Source organism: Vanacampus margaritifer, chromosome 15 (genome assembly GCF_051991255.1).
Source record: "Vanacampus margaritifer isolate UIUO_Vmar chromosome 15, RoL_Vmar_1.0, whole genome shotgun sequence".
In the NCBI taxonomy this organism is placed as follows: Eukaryota; Metazoa; Chordata; class Actinopteri; order Syngnathiformes; family Syngnathidae; genus Vanacampus; species Vanacampus margaritifer.
Window position 1 is genome coordinate 14,596,136 of NC_135446.1, and position 27,985 is coordinate 14,624,120.

At 41.6% G+C, this 27,985-nt stretch overlaps 2 protein-coding genes across 6 annotated transcripts; one reads left to right on the forward strand and one right to left on the reverse strand.

Annotated features, from left to right (window-relative positions):
• The first annotated feature begins 166 nt into the window (after positions 1-166).
• hacd4 (3-hydroxyacyl-CoA dehydratase 4) lies at positions 167-3,191 on the forward strand. Its single transcript, XM_077544975.1, has 7 exons — positions 167-232; positions 486-592; positions 697-824; positions 887-996; positions 1,083-1,189; positions 2,849-2,974; positions 3,058-3,191. Coding segments are annotated over exons 1-7 (663 nt in total). The 5' UTR covers positions 167-230; the 3' UTR covers positions 3,141-3,191.
• On the reverse strand, positions 3,180-27,980 carry focad (focadhesin). 5 transcript variants are annotated; one of them, XM_077544969.1, is made up of 44 exons: positions 27,740-27,980; positions 25,967-26,025; positions 25,044-25,118; positions 24,729-24,883; positions 24,561-24,659; positions 21,449-21,550; positions 21,146-21,371; positions 19,881-20,090; positions 19,715-19,802; positions 18,648-18,841; positions 17,886-18,146; positions 16,959-17,063; positions 16,758-16,859; positions 16,567-16,694; positions 15,491-15,617; positions 14,617-14,751; positions 14,463-14,513; positions 14,305-14,388; positions 14,040-14,184; positions 12,961-13,149; positions 12,692-12,813; positions 11,924-12,016; positions 11,709-11,797; positions 11,598-11,639; positions 11,417-11,525; positions 11,214-11,330; positions 9,797-10,035; positions 9,624-9,713; positions 9,399-9,546; positions 7,904-8,023; positions 7,489-7,611; positions 7,342-7,419; positions 7,026-7,097; positions 6,832-6,934; positions 6,682-6,762; positions 5,649-5,777; positions 5,453-5,568; positions 5,124-5,384; positions 4,966-5,055; positions 4,314-4,491; positions 4,144-4,241; positions 3,556-3,807; positions 3,395-3,470; positions 3,180-3,325 (listed from the first exon to the last, which is right to left on the reverse strand). In XM_077544969.1, the coding sequence occupies exons 2-44, from the start codon at positions 26,021-26,023 to the stop codon at positions 3,252-3,254; spliced, it is 5,433 nt and encodes a 1,810-aa protein (XP_077401095.1). In that variant the 5' UTR covers positions 26,024-26,025; positions 27,740-27,980; the 3' UTR covers positions 3,180-3,251. The 5 variants fall into 5 exon arrangements, with proteins under 5 accessions (XP_077401095.1, XP_077401097.1, XP_077401096.1 ...); XM_077544971.1 differs by lacking the exon at positions 27,740-27,980 and adding an exon at positions 27,568-27,612; XM_077544970.1 differs by lacking the exon at positions 27,740-27,980 and adding an exon at positions 26,969-26,987.
• Positions 27,981-27,985: the final 5 nt, after the last annotated feature.

Sequence of the window (27,985 nt, forward strand, 5' to 3'; positions counted from 1 at the left end):
ACAAAATAAGTTTCAAAACTTATTTTAAACGCAACTAAAAGTTTGTCCCAACCAGGCTTTCGCACAAACACGTGTTTGAATGAACGTCAAATATTCAAAGAGCGATAATCAGACAGAGGAAGTGCAGCAGAGCAAACACTACAGCTCTTTTCCTGCTTCCGCTGTTGAGGCGGCTGGAAATAAAAAAGCCGTTACGAGGGAGAGAAAACAAACAGGACTGCGAAGAGACAATGTAAGTGAGCGATATTCATTTGATGAGCTTTTTTTGACCTCTTAGAATCTTATTGCTTCATTTATTGAGGCAGAATATGCGTTTGTTTACGTATCTACTATAAGTACAGTATAAGGTGCTGTATAAAAACAAAATAGTTGAATTAAATAAAACTCCACTCTGGTGTATAACACGTCATACAAGCTGCGGCCACTAATTGAGGATCATAATTGTGTGTCCTCGTCCATGTTTTTTTTTTTTTTTTTTAATGCAGGCTCAGCGTCAGGCTCGCCTACATTTTCTCCTACAATCTGTTTCAGTTCTGTGGACACACGTGGATACTAACGAACACGGTCGTCAGGTTTCTCACTTTCGGACCAGGTCAGCTTAAAGGTCACATGAGTGGCAAACTAGCGTTGCCTTCAGTGGGTCGGTTATAACGGTGAAGGCGCAACAATGTATAACCCATTTTTTTTTTTTTGCAGATGCCCTAGCCGACACTTTTCACTCGGTCGGCTTCGTCATGAGTCTCTGCCAGCTGCTCTCCATCTTGGAGATTTTCCACATCGCTGACCGCCTTGAGAAAGCCAGACTGCTCCCACGCCTCATCCAAGTACAAGCGATCATATTTATGCTGATGTGGTCTGACGAGACCTGAAAGTTGATTGTGTCTAGGTTTTAGAGAAGAACCTCCTCCTGATCACGCTCATCCGGTTAGAGGAGGTTCAGAGCAAACCAGTTGTGTGCCTGCAACTCTTTTTCTGGAACGTCTTGGACTTGCTGAGGTGCATGTTTACACATGATGAAAACATACAGGCCTCAAACCGGATCTTAAAAATGATTAACATGGAGCCATCTGGTTTGGGCCCAGGTACCCCCATGAAGTTATGTGCGCGATGGATGCCCCCTCCGCGGTCATGGTGTGGGCCCGTTACACCCTGTGGATCCCCATATACGTCCTGTCTGTCGTCACAGAAGGTGACCTTGTCAGCAGTTTCACCAAACATGAAACGAATTGCACAAAAGTGTCTCATGGACCCGCGCAAGAATTTAAACATGAAGCCATTTTAGATTAATAGCCCAAGAAGTATGAAAAGACAGCCTAAAAAAAATTGCCCGTCATCAGTTTCACCAAATTTGATAGATAGTGAAAGTGTCGGGTATCTTTGCCAGAAAATGAACAGGAAGTTGGCCATTTTGGTTTGAAATGGCCAGTTTGGGGCAACATTTCTTGAAAAAGGCCTGGACCAATCAAAACGACATTTGGTGAACAAGACGGACAAAACACTCTAATACGTAAATCCAAAGTCAGCCATTTTAGTTTGACGCATGACATTTTGGGACAAATTCCAGGCCTCATCCTTCATTAGAACGTTAGAAAAACACTTCTTACTCAATATATGATGAGGAAAATGGGACTCTCAGACTCCGACATTTGTCTCCAATGCTTACAAAACACTACAGACACTTATGTTCATGCTTTATGGTTATGTACTCCGGTTATGTATTTCTGGACTAAAGTCTTAGAAAAACTTTCCGCTATTTTGGACTGTAGGATACCTTTATCTCCAAACTTGTGTTTGCTAGGTGACCTAACAACAACTGACTTACCACATAAACAATTTCAATCTACACTTGTAGCCCTTACTATCGCTAAAAAAACAATTCTTGTTAACTGGAAAAATAAACAAACTCTGAATATCGACCAATGGTCTAACCTCCTCATAAATCACATTTTAATGGAAAAAATATCTGCCTCAAATAAAAACCAAATATCAAAATTTATAGAAACATGGTCTACGTATATAGAATTTTTTAACCTAATTCTGGTTACTTAATTCTGTCTGTTAGCGAGAGCCACTACATCGTGATAACTTACATTGATGTTTCTGCATTTGGCAATTTATTATTATATTATATTATTAGTATGGGATTTTTTTTAATGGGCTTTAGGTGAACTGATGAATACACACACGCTCGCACGCACGTACGCACACACATACACATACTCACCCACGTACAAAAAATATATATATATATATATATATATATATATATATATGTGTGTGTATATGTATATATATATGTATATATATTTAAAAAAAAAAAAACATTTATTAAATTTTTTAAATTTATTTGTTTGTTTGTTTTTTAAAAAAAAGGAGAGCAATGATGATGTCAAATCGAATGAACAATACTGAGCTCTCCTGAAAAAAAAAAAACACTTCTGCCTGTGACAATGGTTTTACATATTGACATGGGATTTGGTGGACGGATGAAAATGTCACAAAAATTCATGTCTAAAATTTAACAGGAAGGCAGACATTTTGACATGAATGCCAGGCCTCCGTCATGTAAGGAAAAAAAGAGAAAAAAATTCAGCTCGTGACAATGGTTTCACCAATTGACATGGAATTTGGTAACAGGACACATAAAAAGTCTCAAGAATCCACGCTCAATATCGAATAGGAAGGTAGCCATTTTGGGTGACATTTCATGGCTTGTACTTTCTGGCTAAGCCAAACTCTCTTGATGACGGCAATTAAAGTGCGCAGAGCTTTGAATCGCACTTTGATCACTTGAGCTTGAGGATGTACAACACTAGAGGTCTGTCATTATCCCGTTATCTTCTAACAGGGGTCACGATATGCCAGGTGATGCGTTACATGGAGCAGGAAGCATCGCATGTGGGGAACTCCACAGCGTCTGCGCCCGTAAACCGTCCACTCGTCCTTGTGGTTTTGCTGCCTCTCCTCATGTTGGGTATGATGTACAGTATCTTAAGTCCTTGTGAAAGTAAAAATAGTAATAAATGAAAATCCTAAATCCTACTTTTGTTTTCTCAGGAGCGTTGCTCACAGTGTGGCAATCGCTGAAGGAAAGACGGCATCAGCTGGAGAGGTGGGCCAAGAAGATAAAGAGGACGTGACCGAATGATAAAAAAAATAAAACGTCACGTAGTTTTGAATCTCAACTTGGCTTGGCATCACACCAAAGCTGTTTGAACATTTATTCCATACCCTAACGGCTTGCCGTCGATTTACCAGCCGTATGCTCTGGTCCACACTGATTTCTTCTTGAACTCCGGGGAGCGCCGCAGGGCCAGAAGAGACGCTGTAACCACGAGAAAGACCAACTTAAAATCTCAATTGAATGAAAATCTAATTCTTTGCATTTTGTCACCTCGAGCCACGTCCACTGTTGTCGATGACAAACTTTGTTCGGGACCCTCCACAATACCGAGAAGCCACTCTATGAACTAACACACGCATACACACTTTACATCAACTCTAAATGGTTAAGTCTCCAGGACCGGATGGATTTGCCGGCGGTAGGTGAATGACCTTGTGCAAATGGCAGTTCCAGGGTTCTTTGTTGAGGAGTGCTGGCAAACTGTGGGGCAGTCCTAGCAAACATCGCGGCAAGGTGCCCTCCGTCAGCGACTCGGTGCCGTACAGGGCGTGCGTTAGGGCGGCGGGCTTGGAGGGCGCGCTCCACGGGAACCAACCGGCCCTGATCCCGAGCAAGAGGGGCACGGAGTGGTCGCCCCAGGAAACGACGGCAGCGGCAAATACTTGGAATAAGAAGTCTGTAGCCTACAGAAGGCGAGATAGCAAATACTATTTTTTCTTTTTTAAGGCAAGTCAAATGTATTTTTCATTTTTTATTTGAAGAAATTAGTCAGAATACTTGCACCAAAAAAATGACAATGAGAGCTCAAGACAAGCCAGAAGACACCTGTACTTTTACACTTGCTATCAGCTTCTCTGCTGCCATCTAGTGGTGGAAGGCCTGAAGCTCACTTTTAAATCAAATTTTGGCTCGCAAAATAAAGTAAAAACAACTCAGCCAAGGTTCGTGACATGAAAGCTTTTTAAGTCAAGGCACTGATAAGTAGTGGTACATCGTAAAAAGTGAGACGCCATACACACCATTTTGGTGTTCCCACATGTGACAGCGGTGGTGCCGTAGGCTACATTCCGGATGAGTCCCATCAACTCTAGCAGCCACTCCATCCGCTTGGAAACGCCTGCCACACAAAATGCCAGTTACACCTCACGTTTCCTTGCGTTCAGAGCAAAAAAATGTTTTAAAAAGTGACCTGTAGCGACACTGGCGGCCAGACGACACTGATAGAACGTCTGCAGGAGGATCCAGCCCACTCGGTGGCTCGGCCAACCGCGGAGTACACTGGCGATGACGTCGTTCAGAGCCAGCAGCGGAATCCTACCCCGAGATGCCAGGTAAGCCAAGACAAAGCAGGTTTTCTCCATCTGAGTCTGAAAAGTCATAGCATTAGGTACAGTGCGTCCAATTTTTAACCAATTTGCGCCGCCTCCTGTTTATTTTGGGTGTAATTCCTCTGTTGTACACTAGATGGCGGCACACTATTTTAACACAGTAAATTTGAAATACCAATAAATAGAATGAAAACAGCATAGTTTTTGCTTACCATTCTAGAAAGTCAAATTCTCTTCAATCCTGCTTTTTAAACCTACAGAATGCAAACGCTGCAGGTTCATTTTTAAATGTACATATTTATTGGGTCTGGTGTGTGTGTGTGTATGGGGGGGGGGGGTCGTGCTCAAGAGACTAATAACAAAAAAATGGAAAAAAGTAAAAAGTAAAGCCCTGTAAATACTTTCCGAGCATGTGGTACAACTAATGCTATCCAATGTTCATTTCTGTCTCCTTGAGAGTGGCAAAAATATTACCAACACCTCTTTGGGTGACTTTCACGGATGACGTTGTACCTCGGTGACACCTGCGATGCGGTCAATCTCTGTATCAGACATCTCAGACAAACATTCGGCGACTCCCACATAGAAATCCACTTCACTATCCTAAAGAAGAGGAACAAAATTCAATATTTGCAAAGTCGTTTTTGAAAGTGATGAATGAGACTTGGCACCTTTATCTGGTTGGGCAGGAGGCTGAGCAGCTTTTCGGTGGTGGAACACATGACGGTCCAGCAGGCGCTGGGGGGGTCGGGTGCGGCCATGGCCTGCGCAAGGCCCCGCAGCATTGAGCGCCGCAAGGAAAGACGCAGGGGTCCGAGGTCCTCCCGGAAGGTCTGCAAGCCGAGAGTATCCACGAAGAACTGGAGCTTGTCCTCGGGGACATGCTTCATCCACAAGGAGAGGTTCTCGTACAGGAGGGCCCTTGTTTGGTACTAATTGATGAAAAAAATAATAAAGTTATTTTAAGTTTGTGCCCAGCTTGAGAAGTGTGCATACTTACACTGAGACTGTACACAAGAGGCGAGGACAGCCAGGAGCCCAGAAAGAGCGAAGCACTCTGCGAATACTGAGCTTGAGCTGCAGCCAACGCCACACATTGATGCTGAACCTCTTCACCTGTCAACACAGGAACAAAAAAAAAAAATTCTATCAAGAGGTCGATTTCGAATGCGCGTGCCCTTCAAGTGAGCGGTTACCAAAACTGAGTCTCATCAGAGGGGACAGGATTGCGCTCCAGTTGATGGGCGGGTACTGGACGGCGGTTCCAACTGAGGCCAGAGGCGTCAATGCGGTCTGGACCACACTTGGATGAGCAAACTCAGGACCTGCAAGTATAGGCTTCTTTATTTTTTATGTATAAAAAATGTACAAAAAAATAAAATAAAATCATTTCGAGTGAATATTGATGGGGGAATATATATATTTTTTTAAATTATTTAAATTGTATAAAAAAATAATTGATTCATTAATGATCAATTTACAAAAAATGCATATAGTTCATATTAATTCTGAATTTAACATTTTTTTAATAATATAAAATAATTGATTTATTAATTTTATGTTAAAAAAAGTGGTAAACTAAATCTATGCATTTGGCATTTATTTGATTAAATATTTAGCCAATTTTAGGCATAAATAATAGAATGTCAAAAAACTACATTAAAGAATTTCAATTGAACATTTTTAATTCCTTTCTAACTTTATTTATAATTTATAATATAATAAAAAAATTAACAATTTTACATATATATTTAACCTTTTCATTTTATTTTATTAAAAGTTACTTAAGTAATATAGAATATATTTATATAGAGATGGGCAATATTTTTATTATATTATTATTTATATATTTATTTTTATTTTATTTCAAGGTGTCAGTACTTGCGACGTGGCCGCCCTCTTATGACCATTTTATAATCAGGGACTAGAGGTAAGGAATTAGAAGATTAGAAAATTGCCATTCATTTCAAGACAATTTAAAGAATATGCTATACTGTGATACATAGATCTTTCTTTAAAATTATCTGTCGTCGTTTTTGGCGGGGCATTTTATGTATCAAAAATACTAGCGGTATCGGTGGCTCGACAAGAGTTGAGTATTGGTCTAAAAAAAAAAAAAGTGGTATCAAACACTCCAACATTTAACACATTTACACACACACGTGTAAAATAAACTGTACATTTAACACAGTTGTAGACATATTTAAACGCATAACTGAATGAGCAAACCTTTCTTTCCCGCCTCTGTGAGCAAGTCCACGATGGCCCTGATGACACTTTTCTCCGTGAGGTAACTAAAATCCTGAGGCACTGAATGGATGACAACATTAAAAGCATTGTCACGTGTCTATGGCCTCTGTCTGTTTTGTTTGTACCGACCTGCTGTGTGACTGTGACTGGTGAACATGTGCGACAAATGCAAGTGGCCCAGAAGGCCGGCACAGTTGGACTGCAAGCCAATCGCTCCTGAGAAGGTTACAATCTAAGACGCACACGTTATAAAGGGATGACCACAGCCTAATACTGCAATGTGCATTAGTAGCACCGTTTGGATGACATATTCGTGTGGTTACCTGCGAGACGGCCCGGATGACCTCGTTAAGTCGACTCTGCTGATTGGAGGAAAGCTCCAGCTCACTCTTGAGCTGCAAAAGGGAAACAAATGCACGTTGTATACAAAGAAAGACAAACGGATCTGACGTCAAAATAAAGGCGGTTGTTTTTCCTTGCTTCTTGTTCTTCTTGGAAGAAAAAATAAATAAAAAAATTTAAAAATTAAAAAAAAATAAAGGCGGTTGTCAAATCGGTAAAATTACCGAATGAACAATACTGAGCTCTCCAGAAAAAATAAAAAAATGAATAAAAAATAAATGAATAAAGGCGCTTCACCTGAATGAGGTAACTCTCGGATCCCACTAAAGCCACCAGTCCGTTAACAGCTGCCAGGCGCTGCATGGTGGGACAACCCTGAAAGCAACAACAACCGTGTCAGTTTGACACAAAAAAAAGGGGGGGGGGGGACTCAAAATGCTGCACCTCTGCCAGTAAAATCTTGACCCAGGCGGCCAGGAGACGAGGTTGGAGGTCTTCTGCTTTGCCGTTGCCGCACAGAGACAGGCCGTGGACCACCAGGCCCAGAGCCACGGAGAAGCCTGGTGTCTGAACAATAGAAAAAGTAAGACCGGCATCTCAGGTGTTGCCGTGGTGACGCATCGAGCTATGGGCGGGACCGGCGGTATGAAAGGAAAGCAGAATGATGTAGGCAGCGAGCAAGGAAGGATTGTAGGATAAGTGAAAGGAAAGTAGGATGTATGATAGGAAGGGAGGATACGATAATTGTATGTAAGGAAGGAACGTTGCAAGTTAAGAACAACAGAAGGAAGGATATAAGAAAAGGAAGGAAAATTAAGAACCACAGAAAAGAAAGGATAGAGGAAAATAATCCAATGACCTGCTGGCTCTCCTCCGTCAAGGTGCGCAAAGTCCCTACGACCTCGTCCGCCTTGGCGGGATCGATGATGCCTCCGGTGAAGGCCGAGACGCAGACGCACGCCGCCGAGTATGCCAAAACCTGCACGCAAGGATTTTAAGGCGGAATTTACGCTGCATGCTTGCAGTGACACAATTACGAGTTTCAAAATGCCTCTGCCCAAACCATACAGAAAATCGCATTTAAAAAAAAAAATTAAATGAAAAATTGTATGTGCACATTTAAAAATATTTAAATATTTTATTTATTCAGTAATTGGTTGATTTATTGACAGTAAGAAATAAAATATTAAAACTCAAGAGTTACACTTAACATTTTTTATTACATAAATGATTTATTTAGTGTAAAGTGTTTTCTTTTTTTTTTTACCCATATCAGGGGGCGGCCATTTTGTCACTGAGGCACTGTGATGTCATTTTCAATCGACAGCAAGTGACAAAATGGCCGGCCCAGAGATGGATTGATTTTGCTGCTTGAATCATATTCCACAAATAAAAGTAGGAAAAAACAAGATCTCAATCTGAAAATATAAAACATACAACTGAAAAAAAGAAGACATCAAATGTCAAAATATATCTGGAAGTGAAATGAAAATAAATAATCTATTTAAAAGAATTATAAAAGTGAATCAAAAATATATTTAACCTGAAAAAACATTTCACACACTTATTTTCACTTTGAATACATTGTTGTATTTTCCCAAATTCAAGATCAACACATGATTTTTGAGTATTTCATAGGACTTTTTCCAATACAAAACTTTTGACCTTAACTCATTTGCTCCCAAAAACGTAAAAATACGTTCTATTTTAAATGTTTTAAGTGTCCAAAAACATATTTATATGTTTTTTAAATTGTTTTTATGATAGAGCATACAGAAGGCTTTGATTCAGCCTCTCAACTGCAGAAAACGGTTGAGGAAATGGGCGTTATCACAAAAACGGCCAGCAGGTGGCAGCAGAGCAAAAAGAGATCAACCAGGCAATGTTTAAAAAAAAGCTCATTTACCCACAATTCTATACAGATTTGTGAATAATTATGAAACCTCTCTGCCTATTGCTGCAAAACGGAAACAGATAGAAATATAAAAATAAAAATATTTTTTCGTGATGAAAGAAGAGACTCGATTTATTCTTTTGGTGTAGGTTTCATGTTTTTATAGCAATAGAACACAATACTCTGTGGGCCTGGCAAAATCAGTCAAAATCCAGCAAAACAGCCGGGAGCGAACGGGATTGCTTCAGTGAAAATTGCTGGGAGTGAATAAGTTAATGTAACTGCATTGGACTTCTCCTTTAATCTTACCTACAAAAGACATGCCCACCTGTCCGTTTTAAAAATCAAATAAATGAAATATCAGACGTAGGCACTGAATGATAATTATGCAATTGGACCAGCAGTCTAAATCACAAGTGTTCCTTATAAGGATTTCTACTTTTCACACTTATTTTCCTACCTCCTGCATCACGCGCCCCTGTTCGCCGCTGTCCTGCAGGGTGCTCAGGAGTTTGTCCAATATCTGGGTCACACGGCCGTGTTGTTGCGTCTGCCCACCATTGCAGAGAGCTGAAAGCACCAGACCCAGACCCAACGTGCAGCCGGGACTGAGCAAAGCGCAAGAAGGGGGCGGAAAAATTAGTATAGTAGCGTCCCCTTGTCGCAATCCCCCTGGCGCACTAACTTGTATTCTGCATCGGCGTCGAAAGAGCAAGCTTCCAGAGCCGAGAGCGCGTCGAGGAAGAGATCGGCGTCTTTCTGAGGAGAGACGTCACTAAAGAGACGGAAGAAAACACGCCCGTCAGTAATGGAAAGTCTCGCATAATAATTTAGAACAATTAATAATAATTTGTGCACCTGAGGCGTTGCTGATGTAACCCGGACAGCACCATGCCGAGAGCCAGGCCGGAGTGGAACTGAATGGCCTGAGAGTCGTCGGCGGTGGGCGACCCGGGCAGGCCGGCCCGGAGCGCCGACAAGACCTGGTTCACACTGTCTTGATGCCACAGAACCAGCACCGGCACCAGCAGGGACAGCGCCAGGCTGGCGCAGGAGCGAGCGATGGCACTCGCAGTGTTCTCGCCCGAATAGGAGCGCTGAAGAGATTGACCAGCACAAATGCATAGCAGATATAGAAAGTCTACACACCCTGTGACATCACAGGTTTTTGCTGATGATCAAACATTTTAAAACCTACAACTTGGACAGCGCAATGGAATTTTGGGGTTACATTTTTTCGAGAGGGTAAGTAAAAATGAACAACAAAAATGTGGTTGCATAAGTGTGCACACCCCCTTCTAACAACTCACTAAACTCCTGTTTAAATAAAAAGGCATAAAAAAGCCTCTAATTAACCCCAAATAATTTTCAGATGTTCTAGTAGGCTTATCCTGACTTTTTTCTTTCTTTCTTGCAGACTGACTTGCTATTTAGAACTGTTCATCATTTATTTGACCTTATCTAATAAGACCCTATTTTCATTTAATTTCACTTTCATTTTAAGATTAATGGGGCAGCAAACATAGCTAAGAATTATGGCCAAAAAGTTCAATGCTGGCTTCATCAAACCACAACATATTTTCCCAATGTTTGAGAGATTTTGTTACCATTTAGTTACCCTGGTTAATTTTAATTTGGGCCACCATATTGTGACGCCATTGTGTTGATACCCATCAACTCATTTGCTCCCTAAAACGTATAAATATGTTCTATTTTAAATGTTTTTGGTTTCCCAAAGACGTTTTTTTATAAGGCTTTGATGCAGCCTCTCAACTGCAAAGAACGGTTGGAGAAAGGGTAGTTATTACACAAACGGCCAGCAGGTGGCAGCAGAACAAGAGAAATCAACCAGGGCCATGTTGGAAAAAAGTTCATTACTCACATTTCTAAATAGATTTGTGAATAATGATGAAACTTTCCTGATGAAAGAAGAGACTCTAATCTTTCTTTTGGTAGGTTCTATGTTTTATAGCAATAGAACACAATAATCTGTGGGCCTTGGAAAATCAGTCAAACTCCAGTAAAACAGCCGGGAGTGAAGGGGATTGCTTCTGTGAAAATGGGAGTGAATGAGTTAATTACTATTTATGTGATACGCCAGATCACTTGCCTATGGATGTAAATATGTCATCCATTGTCCGAACTGGTCAAGAATCGGATATTTATTTATTTAAAATGCATTTGGATGCCGTTTTTTTTTTTATTTTATTTTTTTACCAAATACAGTATATTTCTCCTAAGCACCACAGGTTCACTTTCAACAGGCGCAACTTACATGCAAGTACCATGGAAACACTTGTCCTTTGGCCTTGTAGCTGCTGCTGATGATGCTGAGCAGGGTGTCGAGCACCATTGCCAACCAGCTACTCGTGGGTACAAACTCCGGTCCAGCCTGAAAGCAAGAACGGCATCCTTGAAAGCATTTTCCATGCAACCCTTCCTTAAAAAAAAAAAAACAGATGCACAGCAGCGTCTTACTCTGAGACCGCCGTCGTTATCGGTCGGCATGTTGCGCTCGTATTTCGCGACGACGGCAGCCAGGCTGCTCAGAGCCAGTACGGAGTTTCCCTGAACAACGGGACCATCCCTAAACACCACATATGCGCATGAGCCTCTAAAAAAATAGCAGTGCCGTCTCAAGAGTTGTGTTGTCACTCACTTTGTTGCACCTCTGATGGTATCTGTTAAGTGATCTCTGGCCCTGAGAAGGAGTGAGGGAGAATGATGTGAGAGATGATTTATGTCGTGTGAGAAGAGATGTGATGCTCACCACATCCAGGCGCAATGTTGGTTGTACTGCAGTTCTTCTTGGTGCTCTTGGCCTTTTTTACGTTGCATTTCCAGATCAGCACGTCGACCCTGAACACAAAGAGAATGGCTTGGACCTCTAAAAAGGTACATTTTAAGCAAAGTTGCACACATATAGACATATTTTTGTCCTCTGAAAAAAAATACATCTGGAAGCAAGATAGCAAAAGAACCCACCTCGAGGACTGCATGGAAAGTGCGATTCATGAAACCGCGCCACGCCTGAGGCAGGAGCAGCGCGCGGTGCCATTCGGACGGCTGAATGTTCACCTGCGGGCGGTACGAAAACGTGAGGCTTATTTCACCTTATCATAAAGCAACAAAAAAGAAGAAGAGGGGCATGCGAGTACAGTGTTCCCTCGTTTCTCGTGGGTTCATCAGTCATGCAGTCCCGCGGTCAAAATGGGTTTACATGTCCTGCCTTACAGTATATTTTCATCACTAAAATTAAGATTGTCCGGCCAGAACCATGCAGTCGTGCCCAATGACGGCTAAGCGCGGGCCCGCCGGCCACGAACGCTCGAGTGAGAGAGTGTATAAGCCTATTGTGTTTAAATAAGAGATACAGTATGTGAGAAAAATTATAACGCCAATCAAGAAAAGTGCATGAATAAAGGGGCATTAGCCTTAAAACATGTATAATAAAGGAAAAAAATATAGTATGAACGAAAAAACATTTGGAATAAACGGAAAAAAACATACTGTGTTGTATAATAAGTAAATTAAAAAAATACTTTTAATAGAAAAAATGAAAAAAACATATAAGATGAATGAAAAAGCATTCATAATAAACTAAAAATCATACAAAAACAAAAAAAAACATAATCAACAAAAAAATAGATATAATTAACGGAAAATAAATACAATGAAAAATTTACGCGGATTTCCATTATCGCGGGTAGTTTTTGGAACGCAACACCCGCGAGAAACGAGGGAACACTGTACTTCGTGAATGAGGGCGGTCATGGTTTGTTGATAGCTACGGCTGCGGCTAAGGAGGTGGCGGTGCATGGGTCGACCTTCGCGGTCCGTCTGTTGTGGTAGCTCATAGCAAAGCAACAGGCCAGCTGAAACACACAAAGAGAAATAAGTGATGTTATGTGAATCAAAATAAGACATTGTTTACTGCCACACAGTAAAGGGAAAGAATCTCGGACCCGGCTTTCTGGTATAGTAAATGTATGTACATTGTTAGCACAATTGCTAATCCTCACCTGCAAGGCCTGGCTTGAGCCCGGGCTGCTTGTTCTTCTCGTAAGACTTGAGCATGAAGGCTGGGATCCCCGCCATAGTTTTACCCTGGTCCGAACGCAGGTTGCCTCCCCGCAGGGCAGAAAAATACACACCCCTCGGCATCTGGCTCATCTCCTGCTTGACGAGCGATGTCAGGAAAAGCTCCAAGGCTGCAGTGTGGCGTATGTTGAGAGTTTAGTCCTTTTTTTTTTCTATCATTGATCAAAAATTTGACTTTTGATGGTTTTAGTTTGTTAACACTGTAACATTATGCACAGTTTTAACAGTAACAATGTGCTTATAGTAATACACTGGGGAACACATTTTTTGCTGACTTAACAAATTTTTGGGTGCGGAATCCAAAACTGATCTCAGTTTTCTCCATCAAGTCACATTTTTGAAAATAAAATTAGTTGCTTAACTGATTACTTGCTTTAAAAAGTTAAAAACAAGTTCATTTAATAGTTACATTTGGCAGACACCGACCACCCTTCTTAACATAAAAATGTTGCCACTTACATTCAAATTGTCCTTTTAATAGTGGCATTTAAGAACAAAGCTTTTTTTTTATATTAAAAATAAAATAAAGATGGCAACCTTTTTGACTTATTATAATTATCTTTTATATTTAAAAAAAAAAAGAGTATTTTCTTTCATTTCATGTAACAGATTTGCTACTTGTTTTTAATTTTTAAAATAAAATAAATAGACAGTCTTTCTAGGGTTCACTTTACAAAAAAATATATATTTTTGTCTTTATTACTTACCTCTTACTACAGCTAATGAGTAGAAATCTGCTTATCTGGAGAGTAAGTTATAAGGGAAAAAAAACCTTGACATGATGGAAAAAAACTGATTGTAATTTTAAAATTAGCATGCCAATTTTAGTTTTAAACATAAAAATCTAACTCAACAAATTTTCTTTTCTTCAACTTGTTCCCTTAGTAACATCGGACAATGATTATTTTGGGTACCACTAGAGGGAGCCATACCACACTTTGAGAATCACTTCTCAAGTGAATGCATTTAGGCAGATAAGAGTTGCTGTGATGTCATTCACCTGGTAGAGCAGGCGAGGGCGTGAGAGTCAGCAACTTTACATATGATGAACCACTGACTGAGAGGTCTTCCTCCTCCTCCTCCTCCTCCTCCTTCTCCGCCTGCTCCTCGTCCTCGTACTCAGGCGGCTTGACAGCAGGCCTTGCCTACGACAGTGAACAGTGAGAAACAAAGGAGATGAAGAAGGGTGCGTGCTTTTCGTGCCTTGAAATAACTTCTGTTGTGAGCTGGCACTATAAAAATGGAGCTAACTTGACTTAACTTACTGCCTCGGGAAGATGATTTACTGTGTGAACCGCTTCTGGGAAGTCTGCCAAGGCCCGAAAACCACAGCTGGCCACCTCTGGGTCCTGTTGCAAAAAAAAAAGGGTCAAAGGGGCATCTGTCACAACTTTGCATTATGCCGTGTGTTTTCTACACAGACCTTGTTGACCGCGTAATGCCAGAGAAAGCAGACTGCTTCTTCCTTTAGTTTCTAAAAAAAAAAAAAAATGGCGTCAAGGATGTAGGAAGTGAGTCTGGAATATATCTGTAATGCATTTACTAATTTTTTCTGCATGCGTGACTTAAGCAGGCACCTCATACGCCTCAGACTTGACGGCAAGTTGGGGAATTAGAGCCAGAAGCTGGGACACGGCCTGAACCATCAGTGGACGAGAGTCACACCTCAATTCAGGTCCGAGACTTCTCCAAGTCGACACGATGTCCACTACCTGCAAAACATGTTGAAATTTTGAAGCAAAAACTTCAAAGTGAGGTTCAGGCACTCTAACACTAGAGGGCGGTGATCTCCATAAAGTGTGAACGTACAGGTCAGGAAGTTGCGTTTTTGTACTTTGGTGCTCCCATTTTTTATGCAGGTGTTCTGCAAAATCGCTTCAAATGGCAAACAGTTTTTCAAAAAAGAAATGGGTGCTTGCTTTAAGGTGGTATTGTCACTCCAAATTAAAGTTTACAGTAAAACTAAACAGAACAAATACTTTAAAGCGCCATAGACATGCTAATGAAATTAGCATCAATATTAGAAGTTCTATATCTTTAAAAGTACATTGTGCCATTTAAAAAGGTAATATTAAAGCTTTTTCTACATCATGCATGCTCCACCAATGCCCAGATGAGTACTAAGAGCCCTGACTGTTTTACTCTGACTGCACCTATCAGCTTTAGCGTTTTAGCGGATTAGGCAGACGCTAGGGCCGCCCGTTAGCTCACGAATTAGCGGCAATTTGGTAGTAGTAACTGTTAGCCCGGGTGCTAACCGTTAGCTCGAAAAATTGGAAGCTATTAGCGTGCCCGCGAGATAACCATGAGCTCGCGAATTAGCGTGCGGGCGGGCTAACGAACAGAACAGAACAAAAAAAATTCAAGATAAAGTCGAGGTATGTCTGTATAGATAATCATTAGTTTCCAAAACCCCGCGGTTGTAAAATTGTAAAACGTTTCATAGCCAACCTCTGCACGGCACAGCTCCTGTAGTCCTTGGAGGGCGAGCACGGCAGGGGTCACCTGGTCGGGTTTGGTGCATTGCTTCAGAGTCAACGCAATGGCGGCCAACATGTCACTTCCATGCTGGTAAGGCCTGTTACACACATACATCAACATACGTTCATTTTATGATGAGCTGAAGCTAACTAAATAAATCCTGATTTTTTTTCCTCACGCACACACTATTGAAAAGCTCTCATAGACTACCAACATTTTTTCCACTCACAGCCACAACTTAAAGCTATCACACGCAACACTCACACAAACGAAACACCTTCAAAATGCAAACACTACTGAAACTCTCACACACACAACTGATAAGGTTTCACACATTTCCCCCCGCTTATTACTGTCAACTTTTTATTCATATACACTACTGAAATGTTCTCACACTTACAACTGAAATTAAAAAATACATACACTACTATTTTATTTGCTGACTCATACACTAATAAAACACTCTCACACTATTACTTTTTCTCACTCATACCTACTAATTAAACATTCTCACATATGAAAAATAATCACTCACACAATCCTTAAACACTCTTACAGGCACTACTAAACTGCTAACACACCACTACAGTACTAAAAAGCTTTTAATAAAAACACTCTCAAACACACTACTGAAGAGCTCTCTCTCACACACACAACGGTAACACACTCACAGGCAGATTTGTTTCTCATATTACTGACTTTTTTTCCACTCAAAAGCACACTGTTGAAACACTCTCATACACTACTAAAATGCTCAAACAACAGATTTTTGTTTTGTTTACAGATTCTCCTGAAAAGCTCTCACACATTGGATGAAACATACACACACACACGACTAATCTTTCTCACACAGTCACATTCACCATTAAAATGCTCACACACACACTGCTGAAACACTCTTATACACACTACTGAAATGTGTACATTATATTACAGTATATCTGAAAGGATTTCATTAATGTGAATGAGAACATTTCAGTAGTGTGTGAGAGGTAATCCTGAATTATGCTCCAGACGGTTACTAAGCACGCATTCAGTGATCAGACCTCTCTCGGCAGATGTCTCGAATACAGGCCGCTCGGGCCAGCACTTGCTCCCATTGTGTTTCCCTCCCCGTCACCACCCTGTTGTCCGGCTGAGCCAACAGACGCTGAAGCTCGGGGTAAACGCGGTCCTGGTGTAAAAGCAAAAACAGGTCAACAACTGTAATGGTGGAAAGATTTGAACGGTGACCCACCTGTTTCTTCCAAAGAGCTGTAGTGAGCCGCGTGGCTATCGCTTTGAGTTTAACGTTGCTCGCGAGCGTGCCGAGAGTCTGCAGGACGGTGGGCACACACAGCTGCAAAAAAAAAAAAAAAACACTTTTTAAAGAAATTCTATCTATACAATGACTGCCGCTTTTATCATTCTTTTTATATACAAATCTACTTTTCGGTACCTTGTGAGTCCCGAGGTTTGGCAGACAGTCAAGCACCGCGTGAGTCAGGCATGGATCCTTTTCTTTCCTCAGCTTGAACAGCAGAACCGGTAGAAGGGATGGGACCTACAATGCAGAGGTTATCATTCAAATAAGGTAGCTAGATGACACCTTTAACACCGAGAACCGAATCCACCAGTAAAAATCTAGGTGACTGTCAAAAGGTAGTTAATCTGATTTAGCTGTCTTAAATCATAGTTTGAACTGTCTTGTTGTATGACTAACTTGTACAGCACTGCAGCGGTGGTTTGGTTGGTGCTCTGTAAGCAAAATAATTCTGCCGGAGCACCCCAAAAAAAATAAAAAATCACTACATCTTTAAATATTATTACATTGGTCCATTTCAAATTATTTTTGTGACCATTGCACCCCCCCCCCCCCCCCCCCCCCCCCGTCTTTAACAGGAGGGTACCAACAATTTTCTGTACATGCAGACATGAGGTGCTGGGCTAGGCTGAAGAGAACAATCCAATTTGTCAACAGGCTTCTTCTACTACATAAATGCCCTGTGCAAGTGGCACTGTGGGAGCAATTAGAACAGCAGGGGAATCCTCTTAACGAGCAGCCTTGGCACCGGGTGTTATTTCACATCATTGTCTGGAGCGGGAATGACTCACATTGCAGTCCCACAGGCTCAGAGGGAAGTCTGACAGCAGCAGAAAGCCCACGGCAAGGCTTTTTTGTTTATCATTAAAAAATATGTGCAGAAATGACATTTAAGTAGCCAGTGGAGAGCTACAAAGACTGGAACCATAATTTGACAAAGATTCACATTCATTCAGTAGCCCAGAGATAGTCAAAAGCAGCAAAAAAAACGAACGAATAACCAAGTAGCATTCAAACCAGTGCTGCTTCATGATAAGCAGAGGTTGGGACGAAAACACTCACATGGTGGGGGTCGGCGGCCGCAATGGCTCGTACGGCATCCAAAGCCAACCGACAGACGTCGTCCTGACCCGTGAGGAGGAGGTGGGCGACGATGAGGGTGAGGGAGCTCGGCAGGCGCTGGATTGACGACAGGGCCGAGGTGAGCGAGAGGAGCCAGTCGACGGCTGCCGATGGATGCTCGACCGCTTGACGTAGCGTGGACACGGACACTCTCAGTTCACTGAACCAGGGGGTGAGAAGACGTGCCTCTGGTAGATGAGACTGACAACAAGGAGAGGGTTGTCTTCAGGTCAGAACGGGTGCACACAATGAGAACTACAAGCAATGAATGGTTTGAGTTAAAACTGCGACAACATTATAAACTATACCAAGTGTGCATGCTTCAAGCCCACACCCAGTTGACGTTTATTGGAAAACTAAACATAAAAAAAAAAAACATTGCGTATTTACACAAACGACATAACTTTGTCTTACAAAAATCTGCTAGCTTAATGCTAACACACAATGCAAACCGTCATAAAGGGATAACGAAACTAGCATTGATCTTGTGGTCGTTATAAATCATTCAAAAATAGATATTTGTGTTTTGATATAGTACTGCAGAGTACTATTTTCTTTTTTGTTAACAAAAATGTTATTTGTACTTTTTGGGGGGGGCTAGACCGGATTAATGGCATTTTCATTCATCTTAATGTCAAAAGATGATTTGAGATACAATCGATGCGAATTATAAGCACAAATTCATTTTGCAATTCAAGGTACCTGTTGGGGTTTCGCGGTCTGCCTGGTGACGCTGTGTAAAACGCTCCGAGCCAGCTTCTGGTTGAGGTCGTGCGTGCGGCGCTCCGCAAGCGGCTCGGTGAGATCCGAAAAGGACAGAAGCTGCAGCACGGGAAGAACCAGGACCGGACTCATCCACTGGGACAGATCGGTCTGTTCAGGAACTAAAGTTTGTACTTGAAAGTGGACAAAAGATTGGGGAAATGGGAGGAAAAAAATACGTTACGTTTTAAATCAAGTCTCATAATGTAACTTGTAAATTCTTCCTAATGTGTGAAAAACGAGTTATTTTAATAGAATTCAATCGTAACTTTCTTCTGTACTTATTATAAGTGTGTACACTATGGATGCACGGCACCACACTGCCCCCAAGAGGCCAAAACGCACAGGAAGCGTCAGTACAGTATTTGTTATTGTTTTTTCAGTTACTATTATTTGAGTACAGCATATTCTATTTCACGTTCTTATTTTTATTTTGTCATTGTCCTTTCAAGTTATATTTAAAGTTGATATTTCAAGGATTTTTGTTGTTGTTGTCTTAACACATTTCCACATGACACAAAATACAATCCCCGAGATAAAAATATATAAAGCATAAGGTTCATTCTTAGAATGAAAATGAGTAAGAAAAAAACATGAGGCTTGAATTTCACATAATATTTACAAATTAATTTGTACTTAACAAAAACAAAGTGCAGGGATGAATGGACAGGTAACTTTTAAATAGTTGAGTAGCTTTGGTAGTTGAATAAATACTAAATTTGGAAATCACAAATTGTTTTAATCATGATTTCAAACTCAATCAAATAATCGTGATTGCTCTATCCAGCCCAATTATGTACTATAACCATACAGTATAGCAGTGAAGTGTAAACAAGTAAGAATGGTTTTATTATTGACACATATCTATACAATAATCTTGTATACTTCATGAAATTTGTTCATAAGGTCATACAAAGCAGAGTAAATCTTAATAGCGAAAGTTAGTGCGAAAGTGACATCTATTTTTAGGTACTATTGTTCACATTTATTATATTATTTTTTTTTACCGAGACTCAGCAGGCTACTCTGCTGTGCTGCAGGGGCCTCCAACAAGAGCAAGGCCACACCCATTAACAGCTCATCCAAAGGCAGCGCCTACAAACAAACGTATTACTAATAGTAGTAGTCTTGACACACAAATGATGATTAAAGATACAATTCTTGCTGCCTGACCTGTCGGCATGTCGGGATGAGCTCGGCCATCAGGCCGACGAGTGGTCGAAAGTCTCCGCTGAAGCTAAGGCTACTCTGACAGGCGCACATCAGGTGGAGCAGGAGGCCCGCTCTCTCGCTCCTCCACAGTTCCTCGTGCTTCTCTGACAGGCTGGGAAGCAGAGCGCGGACGAACCAGTGAAGCTCCAGCACCGCCTCCACGCCGTCCACCTGCCATTATAAATATTCTAAGGGTTTTAACTAGAGATAGACCGATATACTTTTTTCAGGGCTGATACCGATTATCGGTAGTCAGGGAGGCCGATAACCAATATTTGAAGCCGATATACATTTGCAGGGAAAAAAAAGTTGGTGTCAAAGTTTTTAATAATAAAATAATAATAAAAACTCCAGCACTTGACTGCTTAAAATGCCTTCAAGTACATGTTTGTTAAACAGCTTTTTTGATTTGCAACATGTTAAAGTTTTTTTTTTTGCCATCAGCTTTTGCACGAACTATAATGCCAACTCCCAAATAACCACTAATTCACGGCTAACTGTTAGCTCGCAGGCTAATCATTCACCCACACGCTAACCCCGGGATAACTCCTAAATAGCTGCTTAAAAAGGGCTATTAGGTTAGCCCGCGAGCTAACCGTTAGCTCACGGGCTAACCCAATAGACGTTAATTCGCGAGCTAGTCGGTTAGCTCGCGGGCTAGTAGCCGCTAATTCACGAGCTAACGGTTAGCTCGCGGGCTAACCATTCACCCGCACGCTAACTCCCAAATAGCTGCTCATTCGCGAGCTAACTGTTAGCTCGTGGGCTAACTGTTCGCCCACACGCTAACCCTGGGATAACTCCAAAATAGCCGCTAAAAAAACGCTATTAGGTTTAGCCTAACCTAATAGCCGTTAGCTTGCGGGCTAATAGCCGCTAATTGCTGCTTAATGGCTGTTAGCACTGCAAGAGCAACCAATCAGATGGTGCTGTGGGCGGGCCAATGCTGCAGGGAGTCAACAGCCGCTGACTTAGAGCAGACAGAGGAGAAAAACGCCCATCGGAGCAAAAATAACAGTTTTTAATATATCAGCCATCAAAACAAAAAAAAGAGGCAGATGCCGATATTCATAAAATACTGAATATCGGCGCCGATTATCGGTCCATCCCTAGTTTTAACTGCAGCTAAAATTTGGAGGCAGCGGTTGTTATTTAGTTGGTAACTTTAAATTTAGATTGTAGTATTAAGATAATGACAGATTTATTAATGCTTTGTTCTTACTTACCGGCATGCGCGGCACCAGCTGACAAAGACACTGAAGCAAGCTGTCGGACACCGGCGAGTTCTCGTCTAGCTCCTTGTTTTGAGGAGCGGGCGTGCCGACCGGATCTGCAGGGAGTAGCGTCTGGAGGAGACCCTGCCGCAGGAGGCCGTGCTCTGGCCGCCTCTCGGGTTCGCAGTAGAGGAAGCAGAGAAAGGGGACCAGCATGGCGACGTAGGCGGGTTCATTTCTGGGTTATCACGGACAACATCACAGGTATTACTGTGAGCAGTAAAAGATTTCGGATGGGATGTTCAAGGTGATTACCTGTCAACGGCCTGCTGAACAAAGTCATTGATCACAGTGAGAATGGCAGGCCAGCAATTGGGACGGTTCTCCAGGGCCGTTATGTATGGGTGGGGATTACTCCTGCGTAAATGACAGGACAGAAGGTTTTAAGGGGACATAGTAGTTATTGGTTTTGTTGGAAACTGTTATCCATTAGAGGAAAAAGCATTTTGTCTATACAATGCTGTTACATCCTTCTTTTAAAGTGAGAGGAATTGTCGTGTAATAATTCAGCACTACCTCTCTTGCCTGTGAATCTGCAAGCCCATTAAGTCCAGTCTAAACATTTGCAGTCAAATCCAAGGTGAAGTCTTGAGGGTCACCCCGCCCCATCTCCTGACACTTAAAACTAATCTTGGGTCGCATCAATCCACACGGAAGGAAGCCCAGTGACCGAGACTGACTGACCTGTCTCTACTTTGCCCACTCGTCCCCATTTTTGCACACTAATAATAATCTCGGTGACTAGAAGTGTGCCCAAAAAAATCAATTCTGATAAAAATCGCAATTCTCATTTAGTACGATTCAGAATGGATTTTAAATGTCCCAAAATCAATTTTATTTAAATTTCATACTGTCTTGACCTTGTTTGTGTGTGCCTTTATTGGGAGCGCTGTTCATGTTGTACTCAATTTGGCCACTTAGGGGCAGTGTGGTTCAGCAGTTGGCTCGGCTACACTGTTAAGAATGTAGCCACATTAGAGAGTAGAAGAAAAAAGTCACCATCAAGTTTTCTTCCCCCCAATTTTTTTTCCCAGCGTAGGAAAAGCAAAAGCTGGTAAGTAATGTTAAGATGCTTCTCTGTGTACATTCCTGTAGCATTTTGTATGAATAGCCGTTCTTTTGAGTGATAAAAGTGCCGCCAGTAGCGTGCTAATTAGCATTAGCCAGTCAGACTGGAGTAGATCATGACGATTCTTTGCACATCTATAAAGTGAAGTAAAAATCATTGTTAATTAAATAATTTTGAATCAAAAATCATTCTGAATCGAATCGCAGACCCACAAATCTGATTCGAATCGAATCCCTCATCCATCAGCCTCTCAATCATTCCATTGCATTACAGTGAATCATACCATACTGACAAACTGGGCAAAAAAAATAATTAAAAAAATCCACAATATAGAAACCATCCAAAAAAAATATTTAAAAAAAAGTTTTACCCATGCCACACGTTTAATTTTTTAATGTAACATGGGTTCATCATTGTGTACGTGCTAGATGCAATGTGTTGATGCTTTGGCGGTGATTCTTTGTCTCTGCTGTTACAGGCCACAGAGAAGATAAAAATAAAAATCCTCATGGAATACCAATCTGTCTCTGTTTGAAATTGTTTGCCACCATTTTGTGCTATCTGTAGGCAACTTGGTGCACAATGTAGAAATCCATAAAAACGATCACCATAAACGGCAGATTTTCACAATGTAGTGGGGGCACAAATAATGAACTGCCATATAGCGGAGAAACACTGTAGGCTACTTTGCTTTCATTTATAACGCTCTTACATTCTGATGAAGATTTCACAGCAGTGTCCCTCAGCAGGGTAGACCAGATGGATTCTGACTTTTTTTGGGAACGGTGAATTGAGCTAGACTAACTCCGACCAATGGGGCACAAGTGGCTCCAGATTTCATCTTGCAGATTGCGCAGGAGACACCGACGAGCAGACGGTTAACAATGGCCGCCAGTGTGCGTCCTTGATTAATCCATTGGCACTTACAGTGACCCAGCGGCAGTGCCAGGCCAAGGCACCAATGGCGGCCAAGACATTTCCCGGCCCCCAGAAATGCATTCATCTTCCCACCGGGGAGGCAGACAGATGCAGAGAATGGTGCGGGAACAAGGAAAACACAAGAGGACAAAGGAACAGGAACGAATGTGAGTGGTGAAGAAAATAGTAGTTAAAATAATAGGAGAAAGGGAACGACTTTTTTTTTTTTTCCCCCACAGTACAGTAATATGTTCTATGTAGCCCAACTAGTCTAAATGTGGTATTCTGGTTAATATTGTGTTAGTGGAATTTGAGTTAAGCAGCAAAATCCAGCCATTTTTATCCATCTCGGAGGGCGACCATTTTGCCACTTGCTGTCGACTAATGCTGCATTCGAGGATGGTCGGAAGTCGGACTTTTCCGAGTTCAAACCAGGAAGTGTGTGTCTTGGGTGTGGGGAGGGGAGGACCCCGACTTCACCGACCGACTACAATGTGACGTCAATCTACAATGGCGACACCTTTGGAATCATAGACCGTGAATGGTAAAACACAATTTATTCAAGTATAAAACTAGATCGTTTTTTTCATTCATAAATCTTCGGCATAACTCCACGTAACAGAACGTACATGGCAGTATGCCACTATCTCACTGCATGAAATTATGCGGTGAACTACTGAAGTGTTTCAAATGCTTATGAAATAAGATAAAAACACTAAATTAAGCAAAATTGCAAGAAGGCAAGTTTGCTGGAGGTCAAAATGAGTTCTGAGGACCAAAATAAAAAAACAATTTATCACTATCCGCCATTTTGGTTGTTTACGTTCACCTCGAAAGGGGAACTAGAAAAAACAACTCGGATCAACTTCCGACCTATCCTCGAATACAGCATTAAGATGACATCGATATTGCTCAGGTCTCAGGTAACAACCAATCACAGCGCAGCTTCAGAAAACAGGTGAGCTGTGATTGGTTGTTGCCTGAGCCCTGAGCAACATTGATGTCATCTTTAGTCGAGTGGCAAAATGGCCGCCCCCTGAGATGGATAAAAACGGTTGGATTTGGCTTCATAACTCATATTCCCAAAATTTAATTATAATCAGAATGTCATGTTTAGACTAGTGATGTCACATATAACATGTTATTGTCAAGAAATGTTTAAGGTTGACTTCCATTTGAAGCAACTCAGCCTTTTTACGAACCAGCTCAAGTTAGAAGTTACCAAATCAGACAAAAATCTACACTCCTGTGTATTTTCATTACATTTGCAGTAACATGGCTAAAATTGTATTTAAAAATACAAACAGGGTTAAGAGAAACTAGCATGGCGCACCTGATGGTATGATTTCACAGCACATTAATGTGCCACAACAGACTGACCTGATCCCATAAGGACAGGTGAAGCATGCGTCCCGATCTCGGTGGTCCGCCTGCATCTGCAGCAGCTTGCCCACGACTCTAACCAACCCCTGGACATTCCTGAGGACGACCCGAGTCAAAACCAACACAAAAGGAAGGAGCCAATGAGGACTGACTGAGACTCTGTACCGCGCGGAGGGCAGCAAGTTGAGGATGCTGTTGAGGACGTGGTGCAGGTCGCCGTGGCCTTGATCCACCAGCAGCACGACCACGCCGCAGCAGGCCGAACGCACCGCAGCGCAGTCGCTGCAGCACTGCTCCCACAGGGTCTCCAGTGCAGAACCCTGACATACAGGAACAACCACTTTAGCTCGCATGGACTTTTCGCCAATCGCAGGGCACACACGGAGACAGATTACCATTCACACGCACAGAATGGAAACTGAACCCAGGCACCACACGGCAATCACTGACAAACAAAAACAGAATTTTAAATGGATTTACCTGAGTGGAGGACAGGCTGATTTGTCCAGTCTGGCCTTTCTCTTTAAGCACAGCAGCAACAAGCCTTCTCACCGCCTTGCACAACAACAACAAAAATCAGTGGAATACTACATTAGAGACAAGAAGTTGCAAGTTTATCATTATACAAAAGAGTAAATGATTGTTTGAGCCAGTGATAATTTTGTTGATTAACTTATTCACTCCCAGCCATTTTCAGTGAAGCAACCCCCTTCGCTCCCATCTGTTTTTACAGGATTTTGACTGATTTTGCAAGACCCACAAAATATTGTGTTCTATTGCTATAAAAACATGGAACCCACACCAAAAGAATAAATTGAGTCTCTTCTTTATATAAAATAAAGATTATAGTCTCTTCATTTATCAGGAAAAAAAATAGTATATTTTTATCTGTTTCCGTTTTGCAGCAGTTCACAAATCTGTTTAAAACAGTAGGGGAAAGAGCTTTTTGCAACATGGCCTTGGTTGATCTCTTATACTCTGCTGCCACCTGCACGCCATATTTATTAGATTTTGTCCTCAGCATCTCTCCTATTGGATAAGTAGAGAGTGTCTAAAATGTTTTTTCTTTTTCTTTTCAATTTCAATTCTTGCGTTTGCCATTGAACATCTAATGCCTCCGAGAAGATTCGGGAGAAAGTTGTGTGGTGAGAAGAACCTAAAGTTGAGCTATTTTGGAGATGGAAATATGTGTGGGGGTTTCAGCAATCTCCAGACCTCAACCCGATAGAGAACCTGAGGAGGGAACCGAAGTGCCACATTTCCCAGAGGCAAACCAAGAAACATGAATGATTCTGAGAGACTTTTACTGTAATAAACCTTAAAAACTAAAAAGTGAACAAACTTGAAATTTCAGCAGGGGCTCAAATCATTATTTTCCCACTGTACACGCATTTGCAGCTCACCTGGGCTTGTATGATGGGGCTCTGGAAGTCAAGTTGCACCTTTAAGGCCTCCATCATGCCTAGGGAAAGCGACACTACTAGGTAAGGAAATCAATATTTTTCAGCATGGTCACAAAGATGGGGTGGGGGAAGATTTAGCCCCACCCTGCCATTAAAAAAACACAAGTATCAGGTTTCAGCCTGTGAAAGGCAAGTGATGCGGCCACCTGTCACCTCTCACAACGATTCCGAGGACGGTAGCGCTCGGAGGTATACAACATCGAGGCCTTTGAAAGACGATCCCTGTCCCGTGTAGTCACGTTATCAGCCTGAAGCCGTGACATAAATCATTATTACATTATGCCAACAGAATAGCGGGTCGACCTCCATCCATCTCACATGAGTGGGCCAAAAATGTACAGTTAGAAGGAAATGGTTTGTATCAGCTGTTTTAGCAAAAAAAAAAAAAGTGGAACGCTTGATATACAAGTAGCATCAGAAGCATCAGCACACGTAAGCCGATATAACGGTTTAACATTACTAGAAACACAAACAACAAGCCTAAACCTAGCACCCACCCAAAACACATGCAACCCAACCCTCCCCTCAAAACTGTTATCTATGTGATAAGCCAGTGTGCTCTACTGTCCAACAGCAGCACGCCTGCCCTCTGGCTCTCACCACCAAGCTGCTTGAAAAGCGACATGAGCAGGTAAGTCTGCTGCACCTGCTACAAAAAAAAACATACTGCAGAGAACAGGACAGATTTCAAATACTCCTTCTTGTACTGTCATTTCAAATTAACATCTGTGAAGCTTGACAAGGTGCTCAAGATTCATTCTGCTCTCAAAACATGTCTCTAGTGTTTTAGATTTTCAACTTTACTCAGTAAAGTCTCTAAGCATTTGTGGATCAATGTGTTCCAGCGGTTTCTGTGGCATATTTTCCATACTGCTGAACAATATGGACCTGCAACTGCAAAGGTCTGCATTAGCGACAGAAGGGAGGACAATGCTGCAGTACTTGTTGAGCCAACAGAGCTTTAGAAAGGACACCAACGAGGCTTTGCTGTGCACACGCCAAATACAGAACATGGGAGTCTGACAGGCCTTTCAGGTGCCACATCATGGCCCACCACCAAATATCAAATAATGTTTTTTCCCCAAGCCAAAACCCCCAAAATATTCAAAACTTCAAGTTTTTTTTTTTTGTCTTATCATGACAAAAAAGGCAGAAACAAATTTAGTATAAAATTACTTACTATCACAGTGGTGGTTTACTGAAAGAAGTTTGCAGAACAATCGAACATAAAACATGCGCAGAGTGAGACCCTTGCCGAATAAAAGTGTATTGTATGTTGTAACACGCACCGTTTCCAGTGGACGTTAGTGTAGAATAAAATACAGCTGACAAGTAAAATGTTTTAACAACGGGACTCATTTGTAAATGGGATTCTGTCAAGTTAACTTAAACATAATATTATATCAATCAAGGCAGTGGTGCAGTTGCGCATAACGAATCCTATTGAGATCTATTCGGACATGTGTATTATTTAATAAAAGCGTATTTATATTTGTCTGGTGATAACAGTTTGTGACTGTAATAGCCACTCGGAGGCTAACCTGCTAATAGCTACACCTTAGCTGACAGCTCTCAACGCTGTCAAGTTAATCGCCCCGTCAAGTCGTGCAATATAATATCTACTGTGCATCAGGCATATACAGTTTCACAATGAGTAATATTGGCATCTCAATTAAAGCGGAAACTTTACTTTGTCTGTTTTATAAACTTTACCTCATTCGCAGACTCGCCGGAGCATGGGTGTACGGCAAGCACAGTGGAGCAAAATTGACGAATAAAAAAAAACGGGGTTTTACGGCTGTCACAAATGAACAGCAATGTTTAGAATTAACATGTCTTGAATATAATATTTAATATATTTTAAATTGAGTATCAATGTACATGACTCCTTAAAGACAGTCAAGGACAAGAAATAAACATGTGGCTTGTTGACTAGTTTTCCCAGGAGGACTTGAAGGC

What these genes read in the sequence shown, in the direction of transcription:
- hacd4 (XM_077544975.1), top strand. An exon ending in TGCTCCCACGCCTCATCCAA is followed by an intron (nt 825 to 886) that starts GTACAAGCGATC and finishes GATTGTGTCTAG; the next exon opens with GTTTTAGAGAAGAACCTCCT. An exon ending in GCTGCCTCTCCTCATGTTGG is followed by an intron (nt 2,975 to 3,057) that starts GTATGATGTACA and finishes TTGTTTTCTCAG; the next exon opens with GAGCGTTGCTCACAGTGTGG.
- focad (XM_077544969.1), bottom strand. Translation starts at nt 26,023, where the DNA reads ATGATGGAGGCCTTAAAGGTGCAACTTGACTTCCAGAGCCCCATCATA. An exon ending in GGCATTACGCGGTCAACAAG is followed by an intron (nt 14,389 to 14,462) that starts GTCTGTGTAGAA and finishes TTTTTGCAACAG; the next exon opens with GACCCAGAGGTGGCCAGCTG. An exon ending in CACAGAGGCGGGAAAGAAAG is followed by an intron (nt 5,778 to 6,681) that starts GTTTGCTCATTC and finishes CTATACTTGCAG; the next exon opens with GTCCTGAGTTTGCTCATCCA.